We start from the raw sequence: 20,488 nt of genomic DNA, 5'->3' as shown, positions 1-20,488 counted from the left end.
CATTGAAAGCAACACCAACTGAAATCACCTTGTTGTATTCGTTTGTCAGTTAAAGACTGAAACCATCGACTTACAGTGTGTAAAAGTGTCAGAAAGGCAACATCAAAAAATCACAATAGCAAGGTTGACTGACATACATTAGTGTGTTCAATTAACAGAAAACGATTAGACAGAGCGGCCTCAGGCTACTAGCGTACGATTGCATTACACGGATTAGTGCATAAGCTAGCCAACATGCCCTGTGTATTGTGCAGCGTTTGGGATGTCATGCGTGTGCAAGTGTGTCAGAGAAAGGATAATCTTGATGTGTGTTCATGTGTGTGCGTGGGTGAGTTCGCGTTTTAGAGAGAGAGAGAGAGAGAGAGAGAGAGAGAGAGAGAGTGAGAGTGGTTATGTGTGTGTGTGTGTGTGAGAGAGAAACACTGAGAGTGTGTATGTGTATATGAGTGCGTGCACATCAGTGTGTCAGTGTGTTTGAGTCAGTATAGTACAGTTTTTGTCTGTGCGTGTGTTTTATCTGTGCCTCAGTTGGTGTGTGTGTATTATTTAACAGATTTACTTGTACAGAAGAATAGTATAAAAACAACACAAACACACACACACAAATGCACGCATGAATCGCAATGTCATCACAAATTCCCAACCTTGGGCAATTAAAGATTCTGTATTCTGTATGAACGCATCCACACACACACACCACCCCCATCAAGAATAAAGAAGGCAATACAGCTTTTGTCTGCTTATATTAGAGAGTATTTATTAAGCCATTTCTCAAAAAGAACAAAAAACTTTCACAAATCAAATATGGACGGAATACGCAAATAGACTGCATTTTATTATATCACAATTTGATTACATGTCATTTCAAACCTACACAAAAAATCAACCATAAAAAGGCAACCACCCGTCACTGTAAATGTGTTAGGAGTTACAGTTATTGCTGCAAATATATCACATGTTCTATGCTCCTGATGACTTCTTTTAAGATCAGGTGAAATATGTTACATGATTAGAATGAATAACAGATGAGATGATTAACTAAAAGGAACTTAAAAAGGATCAAACTACCATATCACAGATTTATTTGTTACAGGAATGAAAAAAATGCAACAGCTCAGCAACATTGCAAGATAATGCCAACATAACAAAATTGCTGTCTCAGTCACACACTCCTTTGTCGTCATTAATAATTATTAGGTCAGATCCGTCTCACATATAACTTCAAGCAACAAACAAACTCAGTAAACCCAAGAAATACTGTTAAAACAGGGCTTTCTGTGACCAGTACAAAGTGAAGATTAAAAACATATACAAGTATGTACAAATATATACAGATTTGTTAAGTTTATTTTAACAAGAATTTTAGCAACAAACGTTCACTTCTGGCTAAAAACCTAACAGTAACAGACATAAACAACAACAAAGACTGGAGAGAATGACTTCCTTATTTTCGGGAAACACCTCTCTGCTGCCCAGATTGCTTCAGTTACAGTCGAACCTGTCCTTAACAACCCCCCAAGGGACCAACCAAAAGTGGTCATTATGAACAGGAGGTTGCCATGGAAAGGTGAATCATAATTCATATTGAACAAAAATAGTGTACTCCACCACTCCTCAAACCCTTGATTGACACAATACATATGATGTACGTAGCTCTTTTGCTATTGCCAGGCGCCCAGATAATGTAAGAAATACGTAATTGATTCCTTTGAACCGCTACTTGAATGGGGATACAGTCGTATCTCCCTTCGAAGACCTCCCCCCCCCCCCCCTCCCCCCCAATTTAAGACTTCCTCCCTTTTAAGACCCTGTTTTTTCAGACTTGTTGTTCATAACCTCTGCAAAATGACCCCCATTTTAAGACTCCCTCCTTTTTAAGACCTGATTTTCTCAGATTTTCGTAGGTCTTAAAAGGGAGTTTCACTGTAGTCGTTTTCATCAGTTACTTTACAATATTTCACAAGGCGTGTAACTCAAAATGGCGGCGCCTGTACGAAGACCCCGACATGCTGTGTTTCATCGTTTATCGTCATCTCTTTTGGAGTGAGCTGACAAAGTAAGGTGGAGTTGTTGCCTTTTTATTTTGCTGCAGCGTTGGTTTTCTCTTCCTCTTGGTCCATAACGTCTTCAATGATTGCTGTAGCCTGTGAACATTACGGGGAAAGTAACGAATAGTTTGATATATAGACTGCACACTCAACAAGTCATTCATAAACCTAAGCACAATGCTGCATATAACCAGAACAAGGAGTAGACTGTGAGGCACACATAGCAAAAGCACATGTATACAAATAACGACATCATTTCTTTCAACCAAACTAGAATGTGAAACTGTGTAATCCCCTTCATATATCATTTACTTATCTTTTGCCGTGCAACTTCTCTGGCGTCAAGTATATTAGCTACATTACTGTTGGTCCCACTCAGATCAAAAGGTTGCAGCTGAAGCAGCTAAACAGGTAATCCTTCCCAAGGATGCTGACATAAACTGAACCAAATCACACAAAGTTGGTTGTGCCTCCTTAATATATGTAATGTTGCCAATATCATGATTCAACACCATTCCCCTCCCAAAATCCCATCCCCGACACCAAACAGTACAAGAACAAATTTGCCACCAACTGAGCTATTGACACACAAACATTGACTCCAGTCTCACCCAAACAAAGAAGGTGGCAGCTCCAGCAGATATGTCCCTGACATCGTCCAGCTCAAAGCTACCCAGCAGAGTCTTTCCCCGCTTCACCACCCCCAGCTTCAGGGCGTCGGACTTGAGTTCCAGGCAGCGACGCTTCAAGCTCTCCTTGCCCGTCTTGCCCACCAGTGCCTGCACTGCTTTCCAGATCTACACAGCAAAAATGGTGAGTTAGTTATTTTTTAATTCAAAAATCTTTGTTCATGAACAATGCATTCTGTGATCCAACATGCACAAACCATGCATGATCATATTAAAGTTGAACCTGTCTCTTCCAACCACTCCACGGCCCACCAACTGAAAGTGGGTGCCACCTAAATCGGGAGAGAACAAACCGTGGGTTCTGATTCGTTGAAATCACAACACATCTCTATAACAACCAATCCAACACTGCGGGTGGCTCCAGTGTGGGAGGTAACTTTCTCGTGCACCTCAACTCTGGGACCTACCAAAGGTGGTCGTTGCATACAGGTGGTTGCCACAAAAAGGTGAATTATATATATATTAAACAAAATGCAGGGACCCTCTGGGATGGATGTTATTGGCAGGTGGTTGTTCTTGAGAGGTGGCCGCCCGGCCAGGTCCAACTGTATCTATAAAGAAGGTTTTCAGGGCAAGTCTGCCATGTGAAACACTAAACCACATAAAGTCATGGAAGGATACCATGTGTTATGAAAAGAGACTCACTTCATACTGCTATAAATCATAATGCTTCTGTATCACCATCCATAATGCGGGAGATTAAAATGCCAGTTTGCGATCTTTAAGAAATGTACTTTATTCACTGGCAGCTAGTATGCTTGTCTTCTCACCACCAGACCAAACTCTTACGTACCGATTACATGGTGAAAAAGAAAAACTTAAACTAGTTTGATTGTAATGACAGATTGTAATAACCGTTCATTCATTCCCCCCCCCCCCCCTCTCCCTCAAACAAATCACACAGTAAATGACAGCCTCTGAACATCTACAATTTTGATGTAATTCCCAACAACAAGAACTTGCTGCATCCATGTATAAAACACACGAAATAAAACAAATGCATACAACTACAGCCTTAACAACTGTTCCCATGCTTCATCATGATTATTCCCACTGAATCTGGTAAACATCAACACCCTGCACTTCACCAGAGCGAGTGTGATTCATGCAAAACTGTTTTCACGTTTGACAGCAAGCCCAGAGCACCTTGGTTTCCTTCTCAGCGTGCCCCAGCAGCAAGAAGACGACAGTCATGACGGTGTGAACAATGGGGGGAGGGTTGGTGTAACTGCGGATCTCAGCCACGGTTGACTGCTTCAGTTCCAGAATCTCGTGGCGGATACGCTCCAGTCGACGCAGACGTCCCAGCAGTATTCCGGCGCTGTGCATTTCGCGAGCCAGTTCTGCCTCAAAGCCATGCTTGCGCACAAAGGTCATGGCCTTTTCCAGGTCCTGGATTTCTCGTTTGCTCATTGCCTTGTGAAGACCTGGGTGACACACATGCAAACAACTGTGTGAACATCAAGGTGATAAGGCATGTAGAGGAAAACAAAGTTATAAAACTTCTGAGATGTTCATGAACAAAGCATTCTGTGATCCAACATTCACAAACCATGCATGATCACATTTATTTGAGAACTTGGGAATGAATACAGACATGCTTGTGCTAAAAACACAGACATACACATTCACTAACAGGCACAGACAGAAGGACAGAGAGAGATACCTGCAGGCAAACCAACAAATATGAACACACACATAACCTGCCCAGCCCCAGCACACACACACACACACTTTGATTTGCTTCAAGTGCAACTGAAATGTTGACAAGAGCATCTCCCTAACCATGTCATCATTAAGACATCACATAAACCAACACTAAACACTGAAAAACTTGCACAGTGATTGAACACATCCAACACACATTGCTTGGAGTTCCACAAACCCAGAGACGAAGAAACAGCAACATATCCACTCAAGAAAAACTTGCACAGTGGTTGAACACATGCAACACACATAGCTTGGAGTTCCACAATCACAGAGGCGAACAAACTGCAACAGATCCACTCAACGCCAGGTCAAATAACCTTCAGCAAAGCTTACCGTCCTTGGCGCCAATCTGTTTGAGGAGTTTCTGGGCCTTCTCCATATCCATGTCATCATCAGAGAGTTCTGCTTTCTTGAACTCTGTGACTGAATACTCCAGCTGAAACTTGTCTCGCGATTTGATGGCAACCTTCAGCTGGTAGCGGATGCGCTTGTTACGATGTTCTGAAAAAAAAAAAGCCAGAAATATAATGTATTACAGCACAAAAAAACTTTTAAGACCCCCCAATTTAAGACTCCCCCTTTTTTTAAGACCTTCAGTTTTTAGATCTTCTATTCATAATGTCAATAAATGTACCGTATTTGACGGATTACAAGACGCACCGCTTTATAAGCCGCACCCCCGACTTTTAACAAAAAAATTGGGACGAGCCACGTATAGGCCGCGTCACTATATTAGCCGCCGTCGAAAAAAATATAATCAGATCGTGTCAATCAATCAAAACAACCAGGCAAACAAAAGTACGGTATTTGGCGAAATCGGCTCCGAGAATAAACAAGTGAAACAAAGAAGAAAAGTGAAAAAGTTTGAAGAAAAATATCACACACACAATTTGTAACCAACACACACATGTAGTCCCGCCCGGAATAAGCTTTTTTGGGATGATTTACGACTTTTGCGCACATTTCGAGCAGACGAAAACACAACATGGCAGCTCTCGCTCCCCCAACTATCGCGAGACACAAAAAAACAAAATCTCGCGCGCGCGAGATCCTGATACATCCGGTGTTTCTCTGTACGCTATCTTGTCACGATGACTTGTTGACAAACAAAGATTCGCGAAAGAAAGAAAAAAGCGTCGAGTCTTGAGTAGAGAGCTAATAAAGTACCAGTAATCGCTAATCGAGCGAAATTAAAATCCGCGGCGACTTCCATTAGGTGAATGCTATTCAAGTTTAGGTAACGTTTTAGCTGCATCTTTTCATAAGCCGCAATGCGATTTAAAAAAAAAAAAGTCGCGGCTTGTAGTCCGTCAAATACGGTACCCCCATTTTAAGACACCCATTCTTTTTAAGACCTGATTTTCTCGGAATTTTGGAGGTCTTAAAAAGGGGTTTCCACAGTAATTAAAGAGCTTAGTAGTGGTCAAACCCCATGCTCTGATCAGATAGCTTGCCATCACTTCAGTTTGTGGAATCTAGGCCTGGACTGTCAAGTAAAAGGTGGGAAAGTGATTTTGAATATCAGAATATGGCATTGTGGTCTAAAAAAAAAAAAGGAAAGAGAGAATGCTTTATGACGTACAGGCTAAATATTTCGCCTCTTAAGGACAAGATATGGGTTATATGATTCGAGTTTTACGTCCTCACGGCTTTTGACGAAATACACAAGTGTATGCGTGTTTAGGTGGTATCAGCCATCTGCACTTATGGCAGAATGACCGAGGTCTTTTACGTGCCATTGTGGTGACACGGGGGTGGGACAAGGCTTCCGTCTTTTGGTCTGCACATAAAGTTGACCCGTGTCCGTCCCGGCCCGAATTCGAACCTGCGACCTTCCGATCACAAGCCCAGTGCTCTACCAACTGAGCTACCGGGCCCCCTTTGTTGTCTCCTGCTCCCTCAACCTTAAATCCCTTCTTCCAAGACTGCCCCTTTTTGCCCCTCACCAAATACCACTGAGTGCACCACTCATCATCAAATACCACTGAGTGCACCACTCATCATCAAATACCACTGAGTGCACCACTCATCATCAAATACCACTGAGTGCACCACTCATCATCAAATACCACTGAGTGCACCACTCATCATCAAATACCACTGAGTGCACCACTCATCATCAAATACCACTGAGTACACCACTCATCATCAAAACACTAACAATGAATGAGATGCTGCACCTTTTATCTTGTTACTGAGGATCCTTTCCTCTTCTTCTGTGTTCTTTCCGTCTGCGCTCTGCCTCAACTGGTTCAGTTTTTCATCTGCATCCTTTTCTGCTCTCTCTGCCTCCTGCAACACAATATTAAGAAAGCATCAGCGGAGCATAATGCCTGGGTTCCAAGTGGTAGTAAACTTTTTTATTAAAATGAGAGTAAAAATAAAATAAAATGAAAAATAACAGAAACACACAGAAACACACAAACGCACACACAAGCGTGCGCGCACACACACCCACACACACACACACAATGAGTAAAATATAAGCAAACACTGAAAGTAGATATCATTTCACTGGTGTAATTCAAGCTATTCAATTCGCCGGATGCAAAATATCAAACAAATCTTTGCCCGACTATTCAAGATGTCTAAGCTTATAAGGAAAGCAAGTCGTTGTTACGACTCAACTCCAAACAACTCTTGTTTAGCCGAGACTGAAATATTTTGTTGCACCATTAGGGTAAGAGTCTACGAGACCTTGGAGACGAAGTAATGACGTCACTAGTATGAGAATCTACATGTTGGATCAACGTCATTACTGCGTCATTAATATGCGAATTTACGTAACTCATGGAGTTGCATCGTGGGATGAAAACAGTTATTTGGAGGAAGGAAACGTGAACCGCTAACCATTACGGTCACTCTATTTGCCGGGTACTGAGAGGCTACAAGTGGGGAACAAGAATCCTGTGTAACCACCGATGAAAAGCCGCCGGCACCTAACCTACCATCCCAAGGCCTGAGATGTAACCCGCAGCCGCACAGACTCGTAGAGTAGTGTCCGGAAAGGAGCATCAAGAGGTAAGGTGTCGTTGTAATATCGAGCGCCCATCAAGGAACAGCTATTATACACTCACATCTATGTCGCATATATTTTTTTAGAATGTTTAATGAAGTTAATCATAAACGTACATGCTGCAAGTTAGTTCGGCATATAGATCTAGTATTTTATTCAGTAACCATGCTTGGTTTGTCTGCGAACTGCCCGACATGAAGATAGGGCAAGAAATCAAAATTAACCTTGATCCTAGGATACCGTTGTTAATAACAAGTATTACCTTTGATCCAGGGGTTCGAGCGTCTAGGATCCGCTGGGATAAGGGTGAACTAATCAAGCTACGCCACCAGTGTGATCCACCAGCGAGGAGCAAAAGGAGTTTGTCTACTAATTATCATCATCATCAAGTGATCTTCATCAAGTTCGTCACTGCTACGGTCATCATATGAATCCAGGCTTCCATCAGGACATTCGGACTTTGTAACTAACCAGCCCATTTAAGATAAGTCCAGTTCGACATTAAACTAGCTGTCAATGCAAGAACAATTAACTATGAACGCAAATTCGTTAGATCTAAAATAGAAATAGTTTGTTAAAGAATCCGGAAATATTACCAACCAATAAATTTATTCATTAATCTAAATCATCAGTGTTTTACGAGATTGATTTGAAGCATGACTGTTGTAAAGTATTGAATATAACTTTGGTGTGTTCTTAGATATTGTATCTAAAACACAAGGTAAAAAGTGGAACTGCAACAATGGGGGCTCTGTCCGGAGATCTATACTGAACTCGTGTTCGTACCTAAGAAAAACTTGCATTGACAACTGGTTTACCCCATAAATTAGTTAGTCAATTTATCCGTGAAGCGACGGAATTTAGAATATTTTCTGGAAAATCTTTCTTCATTTCTTTCTTCAAAATTCAAAATCGTTTCCTGCTTCATGTCGGATTCACTCATATACAGACCAGACGGTGGTATTGGTAAGTAGAATATTTAAATTATTTCTGTAAGAAGAAATTTTAAATAACTCCGTGTTTGATTTGGGTACATTCTGCCCAAAGAATCTTCGCGATCGCTGTTGTTCACGAACAGCGTTTTTGCTAAATTAATTCGTGGAAGGATTTCCATCTAGTTCGTCGAACAGTATCATAGTCATAAGGTAAGACATAGAATTGATGTTCGACAACTTCACGGGAAATTGGCAGTTTACTAACTAACTGTCGGTTCGAATTATACTCTCAAGTTCTGATCAAAACGGTGAGTGTGTTATAATTCCAACCAGGATGGACGCTCGATAGTACTAGGACCTTAGTTTAAGTTCAGATTAAATTATAACTCTAGTCGGAGTAACATTTAAAACGTGTTGCTTATTTAAGTTGTGCTTCACATTATTAGTTATCTATAACCCGCGGGTTGATAGTTAATAGTGGGGAAAACTTCTGTGGGTGTGTTGACAGACTGAAGGTCGTCATCACATAAGGCTTTGTAAGGCAACTTACTCAGCGACACACCGCTAAGTCCTAGTTAGTCGTTTCGGTTCAAGATAGAGACGAAGGACAGGTGTAGGAAAAATCACGTGCGCGTGTAACATTGTTTGTACCAGTGTTGAAAGGTTGAACAATACCTGCGGGTAAGAGTCTTCCATATTAGAGTACCACCAAGAGTGGATGTACCAAAGTTTTGTATTTTGAGGGATTACCTAAATGGCTGATACCAGACATCATCAGCACTACACCAGATTCTCGTCAACCGTGGGCATAGACCCAGAATATACAGAAGGAGCAAATCTGATTGATATCACCAATTTAGGTGATGACGGCCACGCCGCTCAGCCTGTGAACGGACAGGTCGAGCAGACCGTTCCATCAAGTCCCAGCGTCAGTTCGATCAAGGAATTGATCACCATGGGGAAAGAGTTGGGTTTGGAGGGAAAGGAACTACAGTCATTCGTCCAAGGGGAGAGGGATAAAGAACGAGCAGCTCAAGAGCGTGAACATGAGCGAGAAGCTCAAGAGCGTGAACATGAGCGAGAAGCCAGTAGGCTAGCACTCGCAGCTCAAGAGCGTAAAGATGAGCGCCAATTCGAAGAGAATGAGAGAGACAGACTCTTTAGGATAGAAGAGCTGCGCATTCAGAGCGAGGTTCAGATGAACACGAATGAAAACGCAGCTCATCCTTCCCAATCCTCACATGACCATGATCCCCGTTTCATTCCCAAAATCCCTTACCTTGATGACAAGGATGACGTTGAATCCTGGCTCAAACAGTTTGAACACTATGCCAGAGATATGAATTTGGACGAATCAAAGAAAGCCTCCCGGCTGATATACTTCTTGAAAGGTAAGGCCCGTACCATCGTGTCCAAAATGGACGATGAGGATGTTGACGACTATGAAAAGGTGAAGAGCGCGTTATTTGAAGGATTCCAGCTCACCGCTGAGCAATATCGCATGAAATTCCGCAATACTAGACGTAATCCCGCGGAAACTTACAAAGAACACATCACTAGACTCGATCGGTACCTAACCAAGTGGATCGAGCTTGATCCGTGCGAGAAAACAGTCAAAGGATTAACCGATTTGATCCTGCGAGAGCAGTCCTTGCAGTCAATGCCTTCTGATCTCGCCGTGCATGTCAAAGACCGGAACCCGATCAATGCCAAGGAGATGGGAAAACTCGCGTCCGATTATGAGCTGAACAGAAGCCAAAATAAATTGAGACCGACACCAACGCGAACTCCTCAGGACGGAACGAAACGTTTTGAGAAGGATCATAAACCATCACCTCAACAAGGTAAAAGATCTTCTTTGACACCGGCGGAACGCGAAAAACTCCGAGAAGCAGGACTATGCTTCTATTGTCGCGTGGGTCTACACCGTTCGAGCGATTGTCCCTTACGGAAAAAAGGCAACACCGCCGGAGCTGTGACGGTTGAAGATGTCCGACGCGAAACACAGGGAAGAAAATCCCCGTTAGATAAATTGTGTCAAGACTGCACCACAAAAAAGTTTTCGGATCTAGTTGACGTCAAAGTCAACGGCAAACGAGTGAACGCCCTGAGAGACTCGGGCTGTAGCTCGATTGTGGTGGCCGCACATCTTGTGCCGGCCGACAAAATGACTGGTCAGAGAAAGAGGACCACGTTAGCGGACAAAAGTAAAGTCCGGTACTGTGAGACCGCGATCATTCATGTGGATTCGCCCTTCTTCTGCGGAGAGACAGAAGTCGTGGTCATGGCGGATCCCATAATGCCGGTGCTCATAGGGGAGTTTCATGGAACTCAGAACGACAGGAGGAAAACACCGATTTTCCCTGTCAGAGAACCTGCCTGGTATCACGACAGCGCTGAGACAGTCGCTGGCGCCGTAGATACCAGAGCACAGTCCAAATTGGACAATGATAGAGACAAATCTGCGAGTAAGCCAAGTAGCCGGGAGCCAACATCGGATATGTTTACTCCAAAGGACTTACGCGAGGCTCAGAAGACAGATCCTTCGTTAGACAGCATCAGGAAACAAGCTGCTACCGGAGAAGAGAGAGGCCACATGAGGGTCGTGGAAAAGAATGGTATCTTGTACCAGTCGACGTTCAATCGGAAAGGAGAGGAGTCTTTGAAGGTTATTCTTCCCAAATCGTTCCGTAGTAAGGTGCTCGCATTCGGCCATGATCATCCAATGGCAGGACACCAAGGTCAGCGTCGTACCGCCGAAAGGATTAGACGCGAATTTTGGTGGCCATGCTGTGGTGTTGAGATCCGCCGCTACTGCTTGTCATGTGACGCTTGCCAGCGATCCGCGCCAAAACACCTTACGAAGAAGGTCCCATTGGGCAAGATGCCAGTGTTCGAGACTGCTTTCAGAAGAGTAGCAGTCGATATCATCGGGCCTATTCTTCCTATGTCCGAGAACAAAAAACGGTACATCCTCGTCATGGTTGACTTTGCCACCCGCTACCCTGAAGCTGTCGCGTTGAAGGACATTCACGCCGAGACAGTAGCCGATGCTTTGTGGGATTTTTGGACTAGACTCGGCATCCCAAGTGAAATACTGACTGATAACGGGAGCCAGTTCACAGGCACTCTGATGCAGGAAGTCACTGAACTCCTCCGCATCAAAAGGAAAACCTCTGCGGTATTTCATCCAGCTGGAAATGGTTTGTGCGAGAGAATGAATGGCACGTTAAAGAACATGCTCAAAAAGATGTGCATAGAACAGCCCAAAGCATGGGACACGTTCATCTCTGCATTACTGTTCGCATACCGCGAGACTCCTCAAGAGAGTTTAGGTTTCTCGCCATTCGAACTGTTGTTCGGGCGTACTGTCAGAGGACCAATGCAACTCTTGAGACAGATTTGGACAGATGAGAGCGTCTCAGATGAGGTCAAAACCACTGCGGAATATGTAGTGAACCTTCGTGAGAGGATCGAAGAGACCTGTTTGCTCGCTCGAGAGAACCTGAAAAAAGCCTCAGTGCGATCTGCTCAATATTACGATCGTAAAGCCAAACCAAGGTCGCTAAAACCAGGAGAGAAAGTCCTGATTCTCAAGCCATTGAAAACAAACAAACTGGAACTCACTTGGCAAGGTCCATTTGAAGTGTTAGAGAAGTTGAATGATTTCGACTACAAAGTCGAAGTAAGGAGGAAGGAAAAAGTATTCCATGTCAACCTCCTCAAGTCTTACGTCGAACGTGAGCAACCTGTCACCGATGGAACAATTCCGGTTGCAGTAGTAGAAGAAGAAGAGGAAGAAGTGATCGTCTCAGTAGTAGTCGAGGAAGACAGAGACAAAACCGCGTTTGTGACGTCACGAGGCCAGTTTCGATGGGTGAAGATGCCAGGAAAGGACAACCTAGGTGCCGACTATTTGAGTCGCATCAACTGAGTTTCAGAGTCCAGAAGGAAAATTTGTCCACCCCGTTGGAGTAGTGAGGCCAAACTGGCCGCGACAGGCTCATGCGGATCTACTCCAAAATGTGGAAACAATTGTATATGCATATTGTATATTGTATTGTATTGTATTGTATATTGAGTCGTATTTAACGGAAACGAAATAAGATTTCGCTTGTCCACCCCCCGGGGTTATGTTACGACTCAACTCCAAACAACTCTTGTTTAGCCGAGACTGAAATATTTTGTTGCACCATTAGGGTAAGAGTCTACGAGACCTTGGAGACGAAGTAATGACGTCACTAGTATGAGAATCTACATGTTGGATCAACGTCATTACTGCGTCATTAATATGCGAATTTACGTAACTCATGGAGTTGCATCGTGGGATGAAAACAGTTATTTGGAGGAAGGAAACGTGAACCGCTAACCATTACGGTCACTCTATTTGCCGGGTACTGAGAGGCTACAAGTGGGGAACAAGAATCCTGTGTAACCACCGATGAAAAGCCGCCGGCACCTAACCTACCATCCCAAGGCCTGAGATGTAACCCGCAGCCGCACAGACTCGTAGAGTAGTGTCCGGAAAGGAGCATCAAGAGGTAAGGTGTCGTTGTAATATCGAGCGCCCATCAAGGAACAGCTATTATACACTCACATCTATGTCGCATATATTTTTTTAGAATGTTTAATGAAGTTAATCATAAACGTACATGCTGCAAGTTAGTTCGGCATATAGATCTAGTATTTTATTCAGTAACCATGCTTGGTTTGTCTGCGAACTGCCCGACATGAAGATAGGGCAAGAAATCAAAATTAACCTTGATCCTAGGATACCGTTGTTAATAACAAGTATTACCTTTGATCCAGGGGTTCGAGCGTCTAGGATCCGCTGGGATAAGGGTGAACTAATCAAGCTACGCCACCAGTGTGATCCACCAGCGAGGAGCAAAAGGAGTTTGTCTACTAATTATCATCATCATCCAGTGATCTGCATCAAGTTCGTCACTGCTACGGTCATCATATGAATCCAGGCTTCCATCAGGACATTCGGACTTTGTAACTAACCAGCCCATTTAAGATAAGTCCAGTTCGACATTAAACTAGCTGTCAATGCAAGAACAATTAACTATGAACGCAAATTCGTTAGATCTAAAATAGAAATAGTTTGTTAAAGAATCCGGAAATATTACCAACCAATAAATTTATTCATTAATCTAAATCATCAGTGTTTTACGAGATTGATTTGAAGCATGACTGTTGTAAAGTATTGAATATAACTTTGGTGTGTTCTTAGATATTGTATCTAAAACACAAGGTAAAAAGTGGAACTGCAACATTCGTCTTGGCCGCAAAAGGAGCTAATGATGTGAAAGAATAGTATGTATAACCAAGTCATTACTCACGCCTTTGTACATCTCAGCATCTCTGTATTTCTCCTCATCTGCCTCCTTTCTCTTCCTCTCTTCTTCCTCAACTTTCCTCAGTCTTTCTTCCTCCTGCAACAGAGGAAAAGCTCATGTCATAATGAGAATTTTCAAGTGACTTAAATGGCTGAAAATGTTTCATGAAATCCATGAGTGAATGTGCGAATGTGCTTCTTTATACAGTGGAACCCCCTTTCAAGACCTTCAATTAAAGACTTCTTCCATTTTAAAACCTTGTTTTTTCAGATTTTCTGTTCAATTTACCCCCATTTTAAGACTCCCACTTTTTTAAGACCGTCATTTTCTCAGATTTGTGGAGGTCTTAAAAGGGGGGTCCCACTGTATCTATGTCTAAAGGAACAGGATGAGGGGTGCGCAAAAGCTGAGGGTATACAAGTGTTCAGAACGCAAAAAAAACAAAAAAAGTAACACAAAGAACCAGAGAGCGAGAGAGAGAGAGAGAGAGATAGAGAGAACGAACGAACTTTATTACTCAAGGATGGAGATTTTAGGCTCACGCCTAGTCTTACAATCTGTCCCTGCTAATCTAAGACATAAAAATAAAGACAATAAAAGGACAATTGTCAATCGCAATCATACAGTATTACCTATACGAATACATAATGCATGATAGAACATTGAAATGTACATGCATGTCAATATAATACAAAGGAAAAGAAAAGTCGACTCGCACACACACGCGCGCCACATGCCTGCAATCACGTTCGCACTCAATACAACACACACACTCACACACACACACACACACACACATATGCGCACACACACACACAGACATATACGCACGCACACACACATACACACACACACACGCACACAACAACCACCTCATCATCATCACGATCATCGTCGACATCATTATCATCATCAACAAAATATATAGAGGTTAGCGATAGCAATGCATTCTTGCTAGAAACAGCTTCAGAATGTAACTGTTCGTTACAACAGATATTTGCGAAGCTGCGCTTTGAAGTGTTTAATCGTGCTTGACCCCTTTATCTCACATGGTATAGAGAGAGAGAGAGAGAGAGAGAGAGAGAGAGAGAGAGAGAGAGAGAGAGAGAGAGAGAGAGAGAGAGAGAGAGAGAGAGAGAGAGAGAGAGTAAGTAATATAGAGACTAATATAGAGACAATAACCAATTGGCAACTACATGTTTTTTCAAAATTAAAAACAAGAAGGGCAAAGCCCATACGACTCACATGCTTGACCTCGACCTTTAGGGTAACTAAACCTAGCAATGACATCATACACTAAGAACTGCTTTACACATTTTTCCTACCAAAATACATGTGACCTTGACCCAAGGTCAAGGTCATCCAAGGTCATGCAACACAAAGCTGTTAATTCAAGACATAGGAAGTACAATGGTGCTTATTGGCTCTTTCTACCATGAGATATGGTCACTTTTAGTGGTTCACTACCTTATTTTGGTCACATTTCATAAGGGTCAAAGTGACCTTGACCTTGATCATATGTGACCAAATGTGTCTCATGATGAAAGCATAACATGTGCCCCACATAATTTTTAAGTTTGAAACAGTTATCTTCCATAGTTCAGGGTCAAGGTCACTTCAAAATATGTATACAATCCAACTTTGAAGAGCTCCTGTGACCTTGACCTTGAAGCAAAGTAAACCAAACTGGTATCAAAAGATGGGGCTTACTTTGCCCTATATATCATATGTAGGTGAGGTATTGAATCTCAAAAACTTCAGAGAAAATGGGAAAAATGTGAAAAATAGCTGTTTTTTAGGCAACATTTATGGCCCCTGCGTCCTTGACCTTGAAGCAAGGTCAAGATGCTATGTATGTTTTTTGGGGCCTTGTCATCATACACCATCTTGCCAAATTTGGTACTGATAGACTGAATAGTGTCCAAGAAATATCCAACGTTAAAGTTTTCCGGACGGACGGACGTCCGGACGGACGGACGGACGGACGGACGGACGGACGACTCGGGTGAGTACATAGACTCACTTTTGCTTCGCATGTGAGTCAAAAATCATTTTCACCTTTACTCCGTTTTATTCACAAACTTTAAAAGTCTCACCTCTTCTTGCTCCCTTCGCAAGCGCTCCGCCTCTTCCAATCTTCTCCTTTGCTCTGCAAATTTAGTCATGCAAATAATCTTACAAAAACACCCACATACACCGCGCGGGAACATGTAAAGAGGGAGGGGGATCAAGAGGGACAGAAACTGCAAGAGAGATGGATGGATGGATGGATGGATGGATGGATGGATGGATGATTTCTTCATAAGGTCATTGCCCCATAAGAAGTGAGCGAGAGAGAGAGAGAGAGAGAGAGAGAGAGAGAGAGAGAGAGAGAGAGAGAGAGAGAGAGAGAGAGAGAGAGCGAGAGAGAGAGAGAGAGAGAGATGGGGGAGGGTGGGAGGAGGGAGAAAGAATAACAGTGAAAAAAAACAGACATTTTCCGTAGGGTTACCTCATCTCATAAACTCACAAAGGGCAGCAACTTCAGCAATACTAATGGCCTTTTAAATACCCTTTCTTCTCTGACATCTGTCGTGTAATGAAATCGACCACTACATCTCTGTTGACAGATACACTATCGGTATACAACTGTAGGGAAAACTAAAAACTAAACAAAAATCGAAAATTTCAATAATAAATTTTCATTAAATTTTACCTCTTGGACATCTCCTGCTATTAACTTGTCGAGGCCTTTTCTTTGCCCTCGTTAGTTTCGGCAGGACATGTTCTTTCAGGGACATAATTAAGTCCCTCCTCCTTTAGGAGCAATCTTCATTTATGAGAATTGCGGTAAGAATATGTAATTTAATCAAAAATTTGATTAATATACTTACCCAATTCTCATAGTTAATACCCTCCCATCCATCCCCGCTACTTAATTTCCTACGGGATTTTGAGAAGTCTCGAATGATTATTCCGGATGCCGGCGCTCATGTGATGCGCGGTGGGTTATGGGTAACCAAGTGGGTTCAGGGCATAGCAACGGCTATGGCGTCTGTTTTTAGCTTGGTTACCACCCTTTCAAGGGCAGGTAATTTGAGTAGTGTTTCGACATCTAGCATGTGAGATTGAGGTCAATGCATTTATGAGAATTGCGGTAAGAATATGTAATTTAAAGTGAGTACATTAACTACAGGAACTTGTACAGTGATTCCTGGTATACCTTCGTCATCTCTTCTTTTTCGTCTGTCTTCCTCTTCTTGGTCTTTAGCCTGTTACAAAAAGAATAAACAATACGGATATAAGTACCATCTGAAGAAGAAATGACAAACTAGTATAGTCTGCTGAAATACTCACACACACTGCTGAAAATAATACAAATTTACAAACAGACAGGCAGACTGCTCAAAACACACACTTAACAAATAGATGATCACAGACAGACAGATGCAAAGACAGACAGACGCTCAGACAGACAGATAGATAGACAGGTGGACAGACAGGTGTGTTGCCTTCTTTCTCTTTTTCACTTTCCTGTACGTTTTTTACCTACATTTTGTTTCCTTTTATGTTGATCCTCTTTCTCTTGTTTCATCTTCTCCTTTTCTTTTGCCAGGGCATCTTCAAACTCTTTTCTTTTCCTGAGTTTCTCTGAAAAGAGATTGAAAATAAGTAAACATTAAAAAACATTAAATAAAGCAATCATGATACAAGCAAGAGAGAGAGAGAGAGAGAGAGAGAGAGAGAGAGAGAGACAGAGAGAGAGAGACAGAGACAGAGAGAGAGAGACAGAGAGAGAGACAGAGAGAGAGAGAGAGAGAGAGAGAGAGAGAGAGAGAGAGAGAGGGCGAGAACGAGGAGACAGGAGGACAGAAGTACATGAGTTGCAATACAAGGAGGTTAAAAACAAGGAACAATATCTTTCACAAAAAAGACAGTAAATCAAATGAAACAACAACTACAGCCGACAAACACTGACAAAGAACCAGAATACCATTCTAATAACACCATCCAAACATCCTTTCAGTTCCTCTCCATTAACCATATACATGAATATATACACGTACTTCAAAAACATACTTTTAGGAGAGATTTTGATATGATATATATATAGAAATGCCAAATGGCATTGCAGTTTGCACCCTCTCAAGTGCAGCAACACCTTCAAGGTGAATATCAAATCAAAAACTAGATTGACAAAACAGTGTCATGCAATCACCTTTTTTTCCCAGTTAATCAATCACAAGTTGTTTTTTTTACCAATGACCAAAATGACAATGACAAAGGAACAGACTGATTACCATCCTCATCCTGCTCTGTAAGTCTTCTCTCGTCCTCTGCATCAGTCTTACTGGGGATGTCACACAGCATAACCTCTACCTCTGCAAACCCAACACCACTGCCTGGCACAGCTCGGCTCTTTAGGAAACGTTCCCACTTCCGCTTTGAGAAATACTTTCCATGTACTGCCTGCACCAACCACCTGCAAGAGTGCAAAGATAAGAGAACACAGCATTGCAATGGATCAGCCTTGAGAGAAACTTTTCAAATAACCAACCAAACAAACAATGATGAAAACACTATTATACATGAATACAGCAGTGTTCCCAGACTCAGTCAGAGGACAATTAATAGGTCAGTTGGACGTGGGTGGAAAATAGGTATTGGCCAAATGTCCTGGCTACAAAATAATTGCTCTATTAGAAGACCTACGTGTTAAAACCAACAGACAGGTGACAGGCCAGGGATCACAACAATACATTAGATAACAAAAAGTATGCACCAGTGACCGAAGACCGAGGCCTGAGAACAGCACAAATACAGAATCTGATATTATGTATATATATAAATACCTGAAAACCAAATACCTGGATGACTTTCCGTGTGCTCTGTCCATGAAAACAATTGCACAGAAAACAGATAGACAGACTCTCTATTTGTCTTACAAGTTACGTTATATCTTTTGAACACACATTGAGATAATCAATATAAATTATAATTACAAACAAAAAACAATAAATAAATCTTTCAGTTTTACAATTACATCCACAACACTTCTTTGATAGCAGGCCCTTGATCATTTTCTTACAGAAAACTGCAATAATGTCAACTTAGCATTTTCTTCTGTTGACATTGTAATGGATTTATCATTAACATGACAATATGGACCTGGCTTGTTCCACACTGATGGTATCCTTGCTCTCTCTGTCTAGCATTGAGTACTCCCATCGCACATCCTGGATCAGGAAATATCGCCGGTCCATCTCCTGCAGGAGATCATATAGTTCCGACATCTGGCAGTGTTCTCCTACACAGGTGTATTTGATGCACGCCTGGACCTGGGGAAAGAATGGACATTTATCTGTTACTTGTAACGCCGTCATACCTAGCTCAAACTCTCTGTTTGAGTGCAAACCTGCTTATGCTCTTAAAGGATTAATTTCAAGCTAAAACTTGTTATCTAGATTTTAGAAACACATACAGCAGTCCCTCTCATGAACGGACACCCTTTGGCCACAGCAAACCTGTCCATACATGGCATGCAGGTGGCCGGTCACGGGAGGGGTGAGCAGTCGCCACCCCCCTCCCCCATACACTCACACAGAGATGCACAACCAAACTGATTGAGTCTATGCCAGCCACTACTTGTGGCCCCACTGAGTGGCAGCTACCCCCCCCCCCCCCCCTCTCTCCTTCCCCCACCTACTGTTTGGGTCTGTGGGCAGAGAGGTGCCCGAGGCCAGCTGCACTGTTCACTCAGAGCAAAACCAGTTGACCGTGACATGGGGATGGGGTTGGTGAAGAAAACTGAAGGGTCCACAGGAGGAAAACACTCCGTGCCGAGCAAATGTGTCCGTACATGTCAGGTGGCCACTCACGCCGGGGGCCGTACATTGCAGGGACTGCTGTATTTCAAAAAACACAAGTGGTTTCGCCCTAAATTACAATGCAAATTAGTACACTAATTACAGTTACTCAGTACAATAAAGTTAGACAGCAGGCTGAGCAGCTATATTGCTTGATACTGTTAACAAAGACATGACATATGAGCTAAAATGCACACAAACTAACAAAGGAAACTTTAATACAAACATTATAGTGTGTGTCAACTGCAACAACTACTCTTCTTCTGAATAAAAACAATTGTTTGCGTAGAATACCTGAGGCAGACTGATGCCTCCCATGCGAAGGTCTCCATGCAGGATCTGCAGCTGGATTGGAGTAAGCTCCCCCTTGTGCTGAGCATCGTACTTTTGGAAGACATGCTGTAGAACTTGCTTCCTCTCTGCCACTCCTACCTCACCCATAATATTGTAGGCCTGACTTTGAAAGTATACTGTTTAAGTGTTTACGGAACCTGCAGAAAAAAAAAAAGTTGTTTTGTGATTCACTATCAAAGAAATTCATATTAAATAATTTTGTGAGATCTAAACAAAATGCCACCCTCGCAATGCTGGTAAAAACAATAATCACAGGAAATACATCAACGCGCCATACAAGTACAACATTCATTGTCAACAAAACCGACATTAACTTGAAGTTGAACAAAACCAAGAATAATTTGAATAATAATCACAGAAAGCTCGCCGGGTCTTATGACAAGACATAATATTCTGTATTCACCTGCCCGTAGAGTAAACAGCAAAGAATCTCGTCTGGAGGCCTCTGAGCTGTCTGACAAACAACTCAAAACAATGCAGTTCTATCCATTTTCACTTTATCTTGGAAGACGCATTCAACAAACGCGTTTCCATCCTTTTCTCCGAAA

At 42.4% G+C, this 20,488-nt stretch overlaps 2 protein-coding genes across 2 annotated transcripts; one reads left to right on the top strand and one right to left on the bottom strand.

The window, feature by feature from the left end:
• Positions 1-730: 730 nt before the first annotated feature.
• LOC138966530 (trichohyalin-like) lies at positions 731-20,480 on the bottom strand. The gene is made up of 13 exons (XM_070338794.1): positions 20,344-20,480; positions 19,881-20,077; positions 18,889-19,058; positions 18,021-18,202; positions 17,273-17,370; positions 16,943-16,991; positions 15,837-15,889; positions 13,744-13,836; positions 6,628-6,739; positions 4,781-4,948; positions 3,884-4,164; positions 2,660-2,845; positions 731-2,144 (listed from the first exon to the last, which is right to left on the bottom strand). The coding sequence occupies exons 2-13, from the start codon at positions 20,025-20,027 to the stop codon at positions 2,079-2,081; spliced, it is 1,605 nt and encodes a 534-aa protein (XP_070194895.1). The 5' UTR covers positions 20,028-20,077; positions 20,344-20,480; the 3' UTR covers positions 731-2,078.
• On the top strand, positions 9,153-13,559 carry LOC138965933 (uncharacterized). Its single transcript, XM_070338014.1, has 2 exons — positions 9,153-12,939; positions 13,208-13,559. The coding sequence occupies exon 1, from the start codon at positions 9,153-9,155 to the stop codon at positions 12,330-12,332; it is 3,180 nt and encodes a 1,059-aa protein (XP_070194115.1). The 3' UTR covers positions 12,333-12,939; positions 13,208-13,559.
• Positions 20,481-20,488: the final 8 nt, after the last annotated feature.

The sequence above is a fragment of the Littorina saxatilis genome, linkage group LG5 (genome assembly GCF_037325665.1).
Source record: "Littorina saxatilis isolate snail1 linkage group LG5, US_GU_Lsax_2.0, whole genome shotgun sequence".
NCBI lineage: Eukaryota > Metazoa > Mollusca > Gastropoda > Littorinimorpha > Littorinidae > Littorina > Littorina saxatilis.
Note: the sequence above shows the minus strand (reverse complement) of the source record. Positions and strands in the feature narration are given on the sequence as shown.

Excerpts from the sequence above, each read along its gene's own strand:
- LOC138965933 (XM_070338014.1), top strand. The coding sequence starts at position 9,153 with ATGGCTGATACCAGACATCATCAGCACTACACCAGATTCTCGTCAACC.
- LOC138966530 (XM_070338794.1), bottom strand. The coding sequence starts at position 20,027 with ATGGGTGAGGTAGGAGTGGCAGAGAGGAAGCAAGTTCTACAGCATGTC. Across the intron at positions 16,992-17,272 it reads AACATAAAAGGAAACAAAAT|GCTAAAGACCAAGAAGAGGA; the intron begins GTAGGTAAAAAA and ends TTTTTGTAACAG. Across the intron at positions 13,837-15,836 it reads TGCGAAGGGAGCAAGAAGAG|GAGGAAGAAAGACTGAGGAA; the intron begins GTGAGACTTTTA and ends CCTCTGTTGCAG.